Here is a 16166-nt window from a genome sequence, read left to right on the forward strand (position 1 = left end):
ATAAATCCCATTGCATTGCTCAGCACAGCTGAGGACTGGGGGCATACTAATCCTAAGCATACGCTCGCTTACCATATAATAAAACATATCTTATAATAACCAATACTTACAACTTCTTGCTGAAAACGTGGGTTGGCCACAGCTTTATTAACATTTTTTAAACATATATTATAACCTTTACTTTTAACCTAACTACCTAAGTCTAAATTCCTCACGCTTTCCCATGCCTAAACTGTTGAACTTTTATTACCGGAACGGCCACAGGACGTTCGTAAGCCCCTTGTTACCTCGGGCTTGCAAACCCTCCTCTAAGCCGTAGCCCGCATGGGAAGCTCCCGGCCTACAATTCCCCAGCTGTGACAACTTCCGCCTCTCTAGAACACCTTGCATCCTTGCACCCTACCCCTTACCTGGGCGGGTGGGTGGGCGTCTGTTCTCCTCCTACGTCCTTCTTCTTCCACTCCTCGGTCGTTTGTGGCTTTTCCCGCTCTTCTCCTTACTACTTCCTGTTCTAACTCCTCCCTCCCCACTACCTTTGCTCGCTAATTGACTAAACCCCTCACCCCCCTGCCCCCAGTCCCACGCCGCCTCGTTAATCACTTTGCGGCTTGCAAGTAACGTCAGATTAAATGCAGGTGGGCTTCGGCCCACACTGCATGCCCCAGTCTTACCGGGGTTTTTAATACATAGACACAGGCAGGTACAAATCCCTAATGTGAAGTCCGTGTGGACCCAAAGCATGGGTGGCTCCCTGGAACCCACTGGCGGTACATAAACAAATCGCATTGCAGTGCCCTGGACAGCAGAGCTAACGTCAGATTAAATACAGGTGGGCTTCGGCCCACACTGCATGCCCCAGTCTGACCGGGGTTTTTAATACATAGACACAGGCAGGTACAAATCCCTAATGTGAAGTCCGTGTGGACTCAAAGCATGGGTGGCTCCCTGGAACCCACCGGCGGTACATAAGCAAATCCCATTGCAGTGCCCTGCTCAGCAGAGCTAACGTCAGATACAATACAGGTGGGCTTCGGCCCACACTGCATGCCCCAGTCAGACTGGTAATATGTACCTTAACAGTAACCGCGTTGGTGGGAAAGTGGTAGCGACTGCGGACCTAGTAGCGCGGTTTTATTTAGTTGGTTTTCAGAATGTGGCCAGGATTAAGTGGGCCGTGGCGGGGGGATGGTGGGGGGGCTCTCTTATTGTGTCGTTAAAGGTGAAATTCTTGGACTGCCACCAGATGGACCAATGCAAAGGCATTTGCCAAGAATGTTTTCATTGTTGGAGGAGGAGGAGGGGGATGTTTTTGAGGCAGTACATGTCCTCTCCACGTGTCCATGGTTATATACACCTTAACAGTAACCGCAGTGGTGGGAAATGGCCTCGCTGCCATGATGTCTTTGGGAAGCCTCCGTTTCCACACCCCAGTGACATAGCATTAGCAGCGGTATAGGCAGAGCCCAGAATTAGTAACATTTCAGCGGTAGCATTAGGGACAGGCCCCAGTAACATTTCAGTAGCAACAGTATAGTCAGACCCCAGTAACATTTCAGTTCCAGAAGTGCAGACAGACCCCAGTCACATTTCATTGGCAGCAGTGCAGACAGACCCTAGTAACATTTCATTGGCAGCAGTGCAGACAGACCCTAGTAACATTTCATTGGCAGCAGTGCGGACAGATCCCAGTAACATTTCATTGGCAGCAGTGCAGACAGACCCCAGTAACATTTCATTGGCAGCAGTGCAGACAGACCCCAGTGACATTTCATTGGCAGCAGTGCAGACAGACCCAGTAACATTTCAGTTCCAGAAGTGCAGACAGACCCCAGTCACATTTCATTGGCAGCAGTGCAGACAGACCCCAGTGACATTTCATTGGCAGCAGTGCAGACAGACCCAGTAACATTTCAGTTCCAGAAGTGCAGACAGACCCCAATCACATTTCATTGGCAGCAGTGCAGACAGACCCCAGTGACATTTCATTGGCAGCAGTGCAGACAGACCCCAGTAACATTTCATTGGCAGCATTAGGGAAGGGCCCCAGTAATATTTCAGTAGCAACAGTATAGACAGACCCCTGTAACATTTCAGTTCCAACAGTGCAGACAGACCCCAGTAACATTTCATTGGCAGCAGTGAAGACAGACCCCAGTAACATTTCAGTAGCAACAGTATAGACAGACCCCAGTAAAACTTCAGTTCCAGAAGTGCAGACAGACCCCAGTGACATTTCATTGGCAGCAGTGCAGACAGACCCCAGTAACATTTCATTGGCAGCAGTGCAGACAGACCCCAGTAACATTTCATTGGCAGCAGTGCAGACAGACCCCAGTAACATTAACGTAGAAGCAGTATGGGCAAAGCAGCAGATTCACATTTCCCTAGCAGCAGTGTAGGGAGAGCACAGCATTTGTAACATTTTAGTAGTAGCAGTATAGATAGGCCCCAGTAACATTTTCGTCAAAGCAGTATGGGCAAAGCAGCAGATAAACATTTTCCTGGCAGCAGTGTAGGGAGAGCATAGTATTTGTAACATTACAGTAGTAGCAGTATAGACAGGCCCCAGTAACATTTACGTAGAAGCAGTATGGGCAGAGCCCATTATTTGTTACATTTCTGTTATAGCAGTATAGACATGCCCCAGTAACTTTTCCGTTGAAGCATTATGGGCAGAGCCCAGTATTAGCTGAATTACAGTAGTAACAGTATACACCAACCAAGGTAAAATTTCAGGAGCAGAAGTATCGGCAGACCGAAGTAACATTTCTGTTGCAAAAGTCTAATCAGACCCCTCAAGCGTTACAGTGGCAGAAGTATAGGTAGGCAGAACAGAGTTACATTTCTGTAGCACAAGTATAGGCCAACCCCAGACACAGTGGTGTACCATAAGTGCAGGCGAAGCCCATAAAAATTACTTGGATTACATTGTAGGCGAGGGCCTGAAAAATTGGTGTACCGACAGTACAAATGTACCCCAGAAAAATTGCCCATGCCCAACCTAGAGGGCAGGTGAAACCCATTAATCGCTTAGCGTACTGTGGCTTAATTTTTAACTAGGCCTGGAGGCAGCCCAGTGTAAAAAACAATTGGTTCAGGTGGAAGTTTCAATGCTTTAATGAGAATTGAAACAGATAAATATTATTTAGAAAAGTTATATGAGCCTTTTGGCCCACAGAAAAATTGCCCATTCGCGGTGATTACGAGAGGTTTCAGGAGGAGGAGCCGGAGGAGGAGGGCGAATATCATACACAGATTGACAAAGTTCTTTAGGTAGCGCTGCTGTCCGCTGGTGGAGAAGAGCAGTCTGGGGAAATCCAGGCTTTGTTCACCTTTATGAGTGTAAGCCTGTCGGCGCTGTCAGTTGACAGGCGGGTACGCTTGTCCGTGATGATTCCCCCAGCTGCACTAAACACCATCTCTGACAAGACGCTAGCCGCAGGGCACGCCAACACCTCCAGGGCATATAGTGCGAGTTCGGGCCACGTGTCCAGCTTTGACACCCAGTAGTTGTACGGAGCAGAGGCGTCACGGAGGACGGTGGTACGATCGGCTGCGTACTCCCTCACCATCTTCTTACAGTGCTCCCTCCGACTCAGCCTGGACTGGGGAGGTGTGAGACAGTCTTGCTGGGGAGCCATAAAGCTGGCAAAGGCCTTGGAGAGTGTTCCCCTGCCTGCGCTGAACATGCTGCCTGATCTCCGCGCCTCCCCTTCTACGTGGCCCTCGGAACTGCGCCTTCTGCCACTAGCGCTGTCAGATGGGAAGTTTACCATCAGTTTGTCCACCAGGGCCCTGTGGTATTGCATCACTCTCAAACCCCTTTCCTCTTCGGGAATGAGAGTGGAAAGGTTCTCCTTATACCGTGGGTCAAGCAGTGTGTACACCCAGTAATCCGTAGTGGCCAGAATGCATCTAACACGAGGGTCACGAGAAAGGCATGCTAACATAAAGTCAGCCATGTGTGCCAGGGTACCTGGACGCAACATATGGCTGTCCTCACTAGGAAGATCACTTTGAGTATCCTCCTCCTCCTCAGGCCATACACGCTGAATGGATGACAGGCAAGCTGCATGGGCACCCTCTGCAGTGGGCCCAGCTGTCTCTTCCTCCTCAGGCTCTTCCCCCTCCTCCTCCTCCTCGCGCTGAGATATAGACATGAGGGTGTTCTGACTATCCAGCGACATACTGTCTTCCCCCGCCTCCGTTTCCGCCCGCAGAGCATCAGCCTTTATGCTTAGCAGGGAACTTCTCAACAGGCATAGCAGGGGAATGGTGACGCTAATGATTGCAGTATCGCTGCTCACCATCAGGGTGGACTCCTCAAAGTTTCCAAGGACCTGGCAGATATCTGCCTTCCAGGCCCACTCCTCTGTAAAGAATTGAGGAGGCTAACTCTCACTTCGCCGCCCATGTTGGAGTTGGTATTCCACTATAGCTCTACGCTGCTCATACAGCCGGGACAACATGTGAAGCGTAGAGTTCCAGCGTGTGGGCACGTCGCAAAGCAGTTGGTGCACTGGCAGATTAAACCGATGTTGCAGGGTGCGCAGGGTGGCAGCGTCCGTGTTGGACTTGCGGAAATGTGCACTGACCCGGCGCACCTTGCCGAGGAGGTCTGACAAGTGTGGGTAGCCTTTCAGAAACCGTTGAACCACCAAATTAAAGACGTGGGCCAGGCATGGCACGTGAGTGAGGCTGCCGAGCTGCAGTGCCACCACCAGGTTACGGCCGTTGTCACACACGACCATGCCCGGTTGGAGGCTCAGTGGCGAAAGCCAGCGGTTGGTCTGCTCTGTCAGACCGTGCAACAGTTTGTGGGCCGTGTGCCTCTTCTCTCCTAAGCTGAGTAGTTTCAGCACGGCCTGCTGACGCTTGCCCACCTCTGTGCTGCCACGCCGCGCGACACCGACTGCTGGCGACAAGTCTTGATTGCGAGGTAGAGGTTGCGTTGGAGGAGGAGGAGGAGGAAGGTTTAGTGGAGGTGGCATACACCGCCGCAGATACCAGCACCGATCTGGGGCCCGCAATTCTGGGGGTGGGTAGTACATGAGCGGTCCCAGGCTCTGACTCGGTCCCAGCCTCCACTAAATTCACCCAATGTGCTGTCAGGGAGATATAGTGGCCCTGCCTGCCTGTGCTTGTCCACGTGTCCGTTGTTAAGTGGACCTTGGCAGTAACCGAGTTGGTGAGGGCGCGTACGATGTTGCGTGAGACGTAGTCGTGCAGGGCTGGGACGGCACACCGTGAAAAATAGTGGCGACTGGGGACAGAGTAGTGCGGGGCTGCCGCCGCCATCCTGTTTTTGAATGCCTCAGTTTCCACCAGCCTGTAGAGGAGCATCTCCAGGCTGATCAATTTGGCTTTGTGGACATTTAAAGCTTGAGCATGCGGGTGCGTGGCGGCGTATTTGTGCTTTTGCTCCAACAATTCTCTTAGCGACAGCTGGACGCTGCGTTGAGAGACATTGGTGGATGGGGCCGAGGACAGCGGAGGTGAGGGTGTGGGTCCAGGCCAGGAGATGGTCGTGCCTGTGTCCTGAGAGGGGGGTTGGATCTCAGTGGCAGGTTGGGGACCAGGGGGAGAAGCAGTGGCGCAAGCTGGAGGCGGTGAACGGCCTTCGTCCCACCTTGTGGGGTGCTTGGCCATCATATGCCTGCGCATGCTGGTGGTGGTGGCTCCCCGGCTGATCTTGGCGCGACAAAGGCTGCACACCACTGTTTGTCAGTCACCTCATTGTCCAGCGGCCCTTCCTCTGAATCCTCTGTGCGCTCCTCCCTCGGACTTACTGCCCTCACTATTACCTCACTGATAGACAACTGTGTCTCATCGTTATCATCCTCCTCACCCACTGAAAGCTCTTGAGACAGTTGCCGGAAGTCCCCAGCCTCATCCCCCGGACCCCAGGAACTTTCCAAAGGTTGGGCATCGGTCACGACAAACTCCTCCGGTGGGAGAGGAACCATTGCTGCCCAATCTGGGCAGGGGCCCGAGAACAGTTCCTGGGACTCTGCCTGCTCCTCAGAATGTGTCATTTTCATGGAGTGAGGAGGCTAGGAGGAAGGAGGAGCAGCAGCCAGAGGATTCAGAGTTGCAACAGTGGATGGCGTAGAAGACTGGGTGGTCGATAGATTGCTGGATGCACTTTCTGCCATCCACGACAGGACCTGCTCACACTGCTCATTTTTTAATAAAGGTCTACGACGTGGACCCAATGCAGGCTGAGGCTAGGCAGTGTGTATTGCACTTTCAATCTATGGGCGTCGGGCAGACCGTGAACTTCTGAGACAGCACACGTATAACAGAGCGTTGTAGAAAATGTGTGGTTTCTTGGCGTACACTTAGAGGCAGAGTGAACTGAGGCGACGCAAAGTGCGGACAGAAAAATGTTTAAATGAAGGCTGCAGGCAGGCTAGGCTGTGTCATACAGAGGTACTACAACTCCCAGCAACCACTGAGTTAAATGCACACGGTCGCAGGTTGCCCTAAGAAGAACCGTTGGGGTTCTTGTAGACAGGATTCTACACTACCACTGTCCCTGCCTGACCAATAGTGCCCCTATACTCAAGTACAGACTGCAGCCTGAGAACGCTACAGCCTGCACGCCCGATATACATTAAAAAAAAGTTTGTGCAAAAGTGCTTACAGCAGCCACTACAGGTACTACAACTCCCAGCAACCACGGAGTTAAATGCACACGGTCGCAGGTTGCCCTAAGAAGAACCGTTGGGGTACTTGTAGACAGGATTCTACACTACCACTGTCCCTGCCTGACCAATACTGCCCCTATACTCAAGTACAGACTGCAGCCTGAGAACGCTACAGCCTGCCCGCCTGATATACATTAAAAAAAAAAATTGTGCAAAACTGCTCACAGCAGCCACAACAGTAATGCACTAGGTAAGCTGTGGCCCTAAGAAGGGCCGTTGTGGTTCGTGAAGACGCTAACAATGTCCCTATAGCAGCAGAAGCATCAGCAGCACTTTCCCTGATCTCTCTTAGCGTGTGTCTGTGGCGAGCCGCGGGCGGGGCAGATTTAAATACTCGGGGGTCACTTGATCTCGCCAGCCACTCACTGCAGGGGGGTGGGATAGGGCTGGAATGTCACAGGAGGAAATTGTAATGCCTTCCCTGTCTTTCTATTGGCCAGAAAAGGGCGCAAATTTCTCAGGGAAGGAAATGTAATGGAGTCAAGTGCCGCGTGGTGCTCACTTCGAGTAACGAGCATCTCGAACACCCTAATGCTCGAATGAGCATCAAGCTCGGACGAGTGCGCTCGCTCATCTCTAGTAAAAAGCAAATAAATAGCTACTTAAAAATAAATAAATAAATAAATAAAAAAAATATATATATATATATTTGATAAAACACAATGCAGTTCCCATCTTGCTTCACCAAAAATATTTACAATACATCCTGTCACTGTGGCATCTTCTCTCTTCCAGAGATGTTCTCCTTATGATGTTATCAAAATTTCTTGGAAGACGAATAGGTTCCAGACCATTTCAGCAACTTCTTTTAAGGTATGTATAACTAAATATAAAAACCACTTCTTTGGTTTGCTGCATGTAGTTATTTTTTTCTTTTATTTTGCTTTGTTTCCAATTTTTGTTATTCTAGCTTGTTTCAGAACTTCTATGAATAAAATATGCACCAAGAGGCCATTATATGAATAATTCAGTAAAAACTGCAAAGCACAACTTAGATTGGTATCTTTTGAAAACAAGTGTGAAATTTCTAGCGTGTTGTATTCTCCTGGTGGCTTTGTGTTTGCTTCTGTAAAATACCATTACCAGAAGATGTTCAGACTTACTTTAAGACAGAATTTTAACTATCCGGCAGTAATAGTTACATAGTACAGTTGAAAAAAAAGACAAATGCCTATCAGGTTCAACCTGATAGACATAGATAAAAAAAGAGAACATAGATAAATGGAAGATGCAGTACTTTAGAACTTTGTTTCTCCGCATTGCTTCCAAGGAAGGTTAAAAACCACAAGCTGTAAACAAATCTGCCCTAAAAAGCAAAGATTTATGGTGGTTTCATGTCTGCATCGGGGGTTCCGTTTTCCTACTCCGTTCAGGCAGCAGGATAGGAGAATCTCCTGGCTGAACAGCTCCATCCTTATGACAGAACTGAACAGCACCAAAAGGACCCCATTGATTTTCATGGGGTTTGTTTGGTTTCCATTCAGCTGCCCGCTATATTACCGCAAGCAAAAGCACTGCATTTTGTCCCAGATCAGCGACTAAACCTCCGACCGGTTTGCAGATCTGAAACCACCCTTACCTACTGATTCCAAGTGATGGTCAAACAAGTAACTCATATTCTATAGTTTATTTAAGCGCTTAGCTATGTTCACATCTGCATTCAGGAATTCTGTTCCATGGAGTTCAATGGGGGTTTTAGGGCTCTTAGTTTGTGTCTGTTCTATCTTTCCATTTTTTTGAAGCTATAGCCTAGTCTATTGTGCTATTTTTCCAGCCCAAACAAAGGAAACCTGATGGAAAGTGACCTTTATTTCATTTTTACAAAGTTATCAATAGAGAACAGATGCAAACAGAAAGCGTCCACTTGTATCCATTATTTGTTCTTAATAATGCATTTGTTTCTTCTTATGCACATGTGTAAAAGGAAGTTGGAAAAAAGTTTTTTACACTAAAAAGTGGATCCATTAAATTGGATGCAAATGGATGTCAAACTGATGCAAACTGAGGCTGTTTCTATTTTTTGGATATATACTTCTAAAGCCTGGTTTAGACAGAACGATTATCACTCAAAAGATGTCTTTTGAGGGATAATCGCTGTGTGCATTCAGCGTAAGGTGATCGCTCAAACATTGAACGATCACTTTGCGCTCCGAGCAGGGGCTGCAGAAGACAAGTGGGGCCGCTTGTCTTCTGCATCCAAATGTTCTCTGCTCGGAGTGCCCGGCTGTTATACAGCTGAGCGTTATGAGCAGGGTATGCAGAACACAGCTGGACCGCTGTGTTCTTCATACCCCAGCTGTGTTTAGGGAGCGGGATACAGCTGAAACAATAGTATCAGCTGTATCCCGCCGTGAATTCCGGATAAGGCTTATCGTTCTCTTTCAGCATTGTGAAGAAGAATGATCAGCGATTCCTTAATGAAAACTGCATGATGTCAGTGCAGTTAGACACAATGATTATCGCTCAAAAGACGGCTTTGAGTGATTTTTGAGCGAAAATCGTTGTGTCTAAATGGGCCTTTACTGATCCGTTTTTTAATCTGTTTATTGGATTGTAGACAGATGTGTTAAAAATGAAAATTTTAATGCAGTTGTGAACAGAGGCTTAATGTGTGTTAAGAAAACACCTAGGTTTTCTGAAGTTTCCACCTGTTACTGCTGAGACCAGATCCTGAGGTAAGTATTTCACAGATTTACATTTCTTACGTTAAAGAAGGCTTATTGTCTTTGGAGAGAAAAAAAGGTTTATTGCTTATAGTTAAATCCAGCTCACAATTCTAAACATTTTCTGTATTTACACGTATTAAAAAATGTTGTTATCTCCAGATATTCCATGACTATTGTTAGTAGAGCGCCACCTGTGGTTTCTATTGAAGAGCTTTTTTGTGTCTCATCCACCTCAGTAAATGTTCCAAGGTGGTCACACCTGCTCAGTCTTGCTTCTCCGCACTAACATAGATCTCTCTTCTGACATCAGAGAAGATGTAGCAACTTCAGAAGCAGCCGCTTGCCACACCAGGGATCCCTCCATAAACCCAGTAGAGCAGAAGGGAGCAAGACTGATCAGGTGGAACAATTACTGAGGTGTACAATGGGTTGTGTTAGGACTGTGGATATGGAACCACTGTGTGAATTTACCGGGTAGGTGAAGATCCGATCCAGTACGTGTGACAGCTAACCACAGCGTGAGAGGTAAGATACCAGATGAACAGCCCCGTATATGGATGGAAACTAGGGAAGGCATCTTGCCCTGAGCTGATAACCAGGAGAAAGAGATCCCTGCCTATAAGCGGAGCACTCGTCCTGATAAGGATGACCCCACGGTCTTCCTCTAGGCGCTGACTTACCCTGATGGGCCAGAACACCTATAGGACAAAGATAGAACAATATTGGGGAGTACAAAAACAAAGGAGGAAGAAGCTAACAAGGATAAACAGAGAAACGGACAAAGGGAATAACAGACCACAGAGTACACGAACGAAGAACACAGAACACAAGCAGACAGCAAGGTAGCAAGGTAACTGCCGAAGCAGCGGCTGGACATGATGAGATAGGAACAAACTCTCATCAACACTGCAGCAAGGCTGAAAGGCCCAGGACAGCTATATAGGGTGGTGATTGGAAAAGATGCATCAGCTGAACGGGAGGCCTGAAGCTATTAACCCTAGGAGTCCTGGAAGAGAGTGAATAAAAGCTCAGGGAACAGATAGAATGGGACGACACCCATGTTTGCCGCGCACAGAAGCAGAAGATTGTGTCTGAACAGTGCACCTAACAGGTTGTAGTATTCTAACATTAGTCCTGGAATATCTGGGGATTTGGCTTGTTCATGCATGGGAAATATATGGCTGGTTGCAACTTCCAATGGACAATGTCTTGCATAGAAGAAAGCAGACTCCATATTCAAGATCAAATTAGGCCATTATTATGGAGCTGAATTCAGTTGCCCACTTCAGAAACACTTGGTATTTGTTTTCATGTTCCTTTCATAACTCTTGCGCCTATTTTACATCCCCTTGCTTGATAACCATGCAGTTTATCTGTTAAGCGGAGATGGAACCAACCTAGGCTGGGTCAGCTCTCCATAAAGGTCCTCCTAGTAGAAACAACATGATTTGCCTCTGTGGAGCATATGTTCTTGCCCCCAGTGGTAAAAGCTGATCAGGGGGTTTCATATGATGGCTTTATCAGTTCATGCCACTCCTTTCACATTGTAGATTACTGGTTAAAATTGGTTTTACGACTGTAGAAGATTATTCAAAACAGAACATATGAGAATAGCTTAAAAACTCACAAAGGTTTTACTGAATCTGCAGCTACCAATTCTATTGCAAAGGAGTTTCTGTTGTGGCAAGCTGGGGTCACTCGCCTACAGGATCGCCATCTTTCACTCATGATGGTTGGCAATTCTTCAAGAACTTCACCTCAAGTCCATATCTTTAGGGAATATCTGGATTTGCAGCCTTTTATTTCCACATTACAGAAAACATGTGTACAGCATACAACACAGTTCATTATCTGTACCCCACCAGGGTGTGAGTCTAGGGTTGTGCAACACCCCAGAGGGATGACCCTGGACACTTGACTACTGTGCAGAGCTGGGTGGGATAAGTGTTGGCTTGTCACTGCGGCACTTACCAGGCTCTGGTCCCTGAGGGACATCACGTAGCCAAGGCCAGAGCAGGATCGCAGGCCACCTTCGACACCCCTAGGATAGGGAATGCCAATAAACAGGTTGATGGGGCTAGTAGCAGTTATCACTTGTGACGCCACTGTTCCCACACACTGATATGCTACATGGTGGAGAAATAACACAGAGACTTGTGTATGGTACCTCAGGTCCCCAGGAACAGTAAGGGCCCGGTATGACTTTACTTGAAGAATAAACTTTTACAACAGGTATTCAAGGCAATGCAGGTACAAATCTATTAAGTGCAAGCAGGCTAGAGCTCAGAGGTCAGGGAGGATACACAGGATGAAACTGGTCCTACAGTCCACGTTATCTGAACAGCACCTCTCCTGGACTCGGAGCACTCCAGAGGAGGAAGGGGGTAGGGGGTCACTCCTTAGACACTCCAGCAGACAATTATATAAAGCAAAACACTTAACAATAATACCCCGCACTGCAGGTGCGTGGGTGTGTCTCAGTAAAGTACCTCTGTGCGGGATCCTGACTTTGGACGGCGCACAGGAAAAACTTGCAATGTAAACTGGTGCCTGTGCTATGGGTTCCTCTATACAGAAATAGTTTGAAGTGCTCTCTCTCTCTCTCTGATGGTGGGTCTTACTCTATTCACATCCAGACTTCACTCACTACAGGATATCTCTCTTCTTCCTCCATCTTCACCTACATGGAAGCTGAAGGTGCTTCCATGCGGCTGTGTTAGCACTCTCAGGTAGACAAGATGGAACACCTTTTCCCGCTCTCAAACACTCCTATTTATCCCTTCACTCATACCAGATGATATGACAAGCTGATGTTATCTACATGCAGGCAATGATTTTATTACAGTTAACCTCTCAAGCGCTGCAGCTGTGCAACACACACACTGGATATGACAGGACAAACTTTGCACAGTGCATTTACATAGGACAAAACATGTATGATATTTATGGAGGGGACCAGGATGGTGTTCTAGGCCACTACAGTTGTCCTCCCTGTCAGACTTGGGGCCTTCACTATAGGGGAATGAGTCTAGGGTCATCCTCCCTGTCGGAATCAAGGCCTTTGCTAGTCCACACTGGACATCAGGCTTGCAGCCCTTTCAGCGCTGCTTCGCTGTTACTCTTCCACTGAGTGTGGCAGAAACTGATTCTTTTATGTTGCTTTCTGCCACACCGATAGGTGTTTTCTTTCACTTCTGATACCAGAATGCATGTCTATAGCACCATACAAGCTGTGTACTGCATTGCTGCACTATATAAAAGTCGCACATCTCTAGCATCAATTTTAATATACTTATCTTCTGTCTCTAGGCTAAAACTTAATGAAAACACCATAATAAAATTTGAAGAGCTTTATGCAGCAGTAAGAGATCCAGTACCATCAGGACGTCCAACTTGGCTGGATCCGGTTAACAGAAAAGTAGACGAAGTTTTGATGACAGCATCCCAAGTGCATGCACAACTGAAGACAAAAGAAAAGTAAGAACCACAGTTCTTTAATTAAAGCCCCATTCGCATCTGTGTAGGAGGCTCCGTTTGAAGCCTCCATTGATAGTATGACATTAAAATCCTGACCAAAAAAGCACTGCATGCTGCACTATCTGGGAAAATTTCTTATGGTACACTGGAAGGCTGAAAACACTAATATAGAAAAAAAGAGGTCAGCATGCAAAAGCCTCGAAAAAAAGGACTTTTAAATTATATTAAGTAGAATAATATTAAAATATCACATTACAGAAGAGACCAGTGCACAAACAAAAATAAATAATGCATCAAAGAAAGGAAGGCATTAAGCCCGTCATGTTCATCAAGACATGTATATGTAAGGAATATCCAGTGCTATCACAATCATGTTTACAATAATGACAATTATAAAACAAACCTATTAAATACTACATATTCACATGTGCAGGACAATCATAAGAACATGAGCATATCAATAGTGCCAACCTTATAACCAGCGTCCCAATGCGTGTTTCTCTCAAGCTTCCTCAGGGAGTCTTATTATTGTCCTGTACATGTGAATATGTAGTATTTTACATATTAGTAGATATGTATATACACTAATATGTAAATTTTGTCTGGGAACTCGTCTCTTCTGTAATGTGATATTTTAATATTATTCTATTTAATAAAATTTTAAAGTTCTTTTTAATGAGGCTTTTGCGTGCTGACTAGAGATGAGTGAGCGTACTCGCTAAGGCTAACTACTCGAGCAAGTAGTGCCTTATGTGAGTACCTGCCCGCTCGTCTCTAAAGATTCGGCTGCCAGCGGGGAGCCGCAGGGGAGAGCGGGGAGGAACAGGGGGAAGATCTCTCTCTCTCTTCCCCCCCTGCTCCCCCCTGCTCACTCCCGCAACTCACCGCTCTCCCCCGCCGGCACCCGAATCTTTAGAGACGAACAGGCAGGTACTCACATAAGGCACTACTCGCTCGAGTAGTTAGCCTTAGCGAGTACGCTCACTCATCTCTAGTGCTGACCTCTTTTCACAGCACAAAATAATGGAGTAAGAACTACATACTATATATTCTATTTCATACAAAACACAGAATACATTATAATCACGTAATAGGAACAACAGATTGAAAAATATTAAATAAATAACTAAAATCAGTCATAGGTGGGATCACAATAATCATATAAAATATAAAGTAGAGAAAAGAGAGGCTACATGCTATATATTTTTAACAAAGTACTGTATAGATATATAAATAGTAAAAAATACTATAAAAACATAGCAATGAACCTCTCTCTAAAGACCCCTGAAAAACCTGTAATAACATGGTTGCATACCAGCAATGGGTATATCAAAGGCATAAAAAAGACCCAGAATAAATAAATAGAGGAGGTAATGATTGATTTTAAAAAAAATATTTTTAAATGCATTGTTCCTAATATATGCTTAGAATGTATTGTGTGTTTTGTATAAGAAAAAAATATAGTATGTGGTTCTCCCTCCATTCTTCTGTGCTGTACTTTAATATATGGTGGAGTGATACGTAATATTGGTTTGTTTGACACTTCTACCAAATACTGGCCTAAGGCCTCATGTCCACAGGGACAGATCCGCAGTGGGTGACCCGCACGTGTGATCCACGCCCCATAGGGATGCATTGGACACCTGCAGGTAATTAAATACCTGCGGATGTCATTTTCCCTTGAGGCGCGGATTGCGTGTGCAGAAAAACACCCGCAGCATGCTCCATTTTAGTGTGGGTCTCCCACGGGGACGGCTCCCGCAGACCTCTATTGATGCCTATGGAAGCTGTCCGGAACCGCGGCACACCCGCAGCTGAATTCCTGCTCTCTGGTGCGGGAGCGCAGGAGAGCAGGAGTTCAAAAAACAAAAATAAAGTGCACGGCGCATGCACGCGGCACGCTGTTGGCGTGCCGAACACATCCGCCGGGCTGAAGAAAGAAGATCCGGCCGCAACGGAGGGCAGATCTGCAGCGTCCGGACAGGTAAGTAATACTTACTTTTTAGCCTCATGTCCACGGGAAAGGAGAGACCCGCTGCGGGATTCTGCATGAAGAATCCGCAGCGGGCCTGATTTTCCCCGTGGACAGGAGGCCTTAGTGTTATACAGATACCCTGCGTTATTCTTATACACTATTGACCTTTATTTGTCTATCCATTATGCAGCATAATGTTTGCTGATGGTTTTAATATATGCAACTTTGATTTATTATATTGCAGACCCTAATATAGTCAATGAGGTCTGTTTGGCAATGTTTGTGACCCTGTGGCTCTGTTATTTTCGTTATTATGCTCAGAGGATGAAGCCAAGCATTGGAAATCACACCGGAGGCCTCAACGCAGGTGTTAGTGAGGCCTAAACAACCCAATGACAGGGTGTATCTCTGCTGGGGCCATCAGCAATCTGTTTAGATTGTGAGGGAACCTGGCAGAAAGTGTTCAGCTTCCCTGCAGCGCCACCATAGGGAATTTAAAGTATTACATTTTATCATTAAAATCAATGGTCTACATAAATGTATCAATGTTCTGGATCCTCCAGACTGAGATATCCTCGCTGTAATAGATGGAGGTTCTAAATATGGGACTCCCATCTATTACATTAGGATTTCCTAATGACATACTGTACCTAAAAATGTTTTTTTTTTTAACCTGTAAACCGTTGAAGTAACTCTGTGTGGCAACTTTTACCCTGTTGAGCAAGAAATATTTTTTAAAAATGTTATGTAATATATCAGTATACTGAAAGGGGGTTATCCAACCTTTTAAAATTGATGGTCTATCCTCTGGATAAGCTATCAATATCTGACTGGTGGACGTCTTCTGCTCAAGATCCCCGCCAATCAGCTGATTGAATGGGTTTTAGTGCTTGAACGAGCACCTCAGCCTCTTCACTGTTTACATCTGAGCACTGTCATGCTCGTACTGCAGAACACAATATTATTGATAGCAGCCATTCTGAGTAATAAAGGCTTGTCCTATTCACTTCCCCTTCAATTAACTGATCAGCAGGGATTCCAAGCGGCAGATCCCCAAAGCTCAGATATTGATGGCCAATCCTGAAGATAGACCATCAATTTTACAAGGTTGGATAGCCTCTTGAATGCTGCAGAGCATGCAGGGTATAAAACACCACATATTCCAAGTCATATAATGGCCAGAACTGATGCTATTCCTCATGTAAACAAACATGACAGCTTATCCTAAAAAGTCTTGTGAGATGACATGTACGATTTAACATAATTTACGCCACAGATTGGAATGGCATAGTCTACTTTGCTGTTGTATATCTCTTTTTGGCTGTACACTAGTGTATA

At 46.3% G+C, this 16166-nt stretch overlaps 1 protein-coding gene across 2 annotated transcripts in view; it reads left to right on the forward strand.

Annotated features, from left to right (window-relative positions):
* The window catches only part of LOC136572664 (EF-hand calcium-binding domain-containing protein 6-like), a 125010-nt gene that overhangs the window by 25497 nt on the left and 83347 nt on the right, over positions 1-16166 (forward strand). For both annotated transcript variants that reach the window (XM_066573463.1, XM_066573462.1), the window contains 2 exons: positions 7446-7523; positions 12686-12853. In XM_066573463.1, the coding sequence (XP_066429560.1) occupies positions 7446-7523; positions 12686-12853 (246 nt within the window). The remainder of the gene's footprint in view (positions 1-7445; positions 7524-12685; positions 12854-16166) is intronic.

This window comes from Eleutherodactylus coqui, chromosome 7 (assembly GCF_035609145.1).
Source record: "Eleutherodactylus coqui strain aEleCoq1 chromosome 7, aEleCoq1.hap1, whole genome shotgun sequence".
In the NCBI taxonomy this organism is placed as follows: domain Eukaryota; kingdom Metazoa; phylum Chordata; class Amphibia; order Anura; family Eleutherodactylidae; genus Eleutherodactylus; species Eleutherodactylus coqui.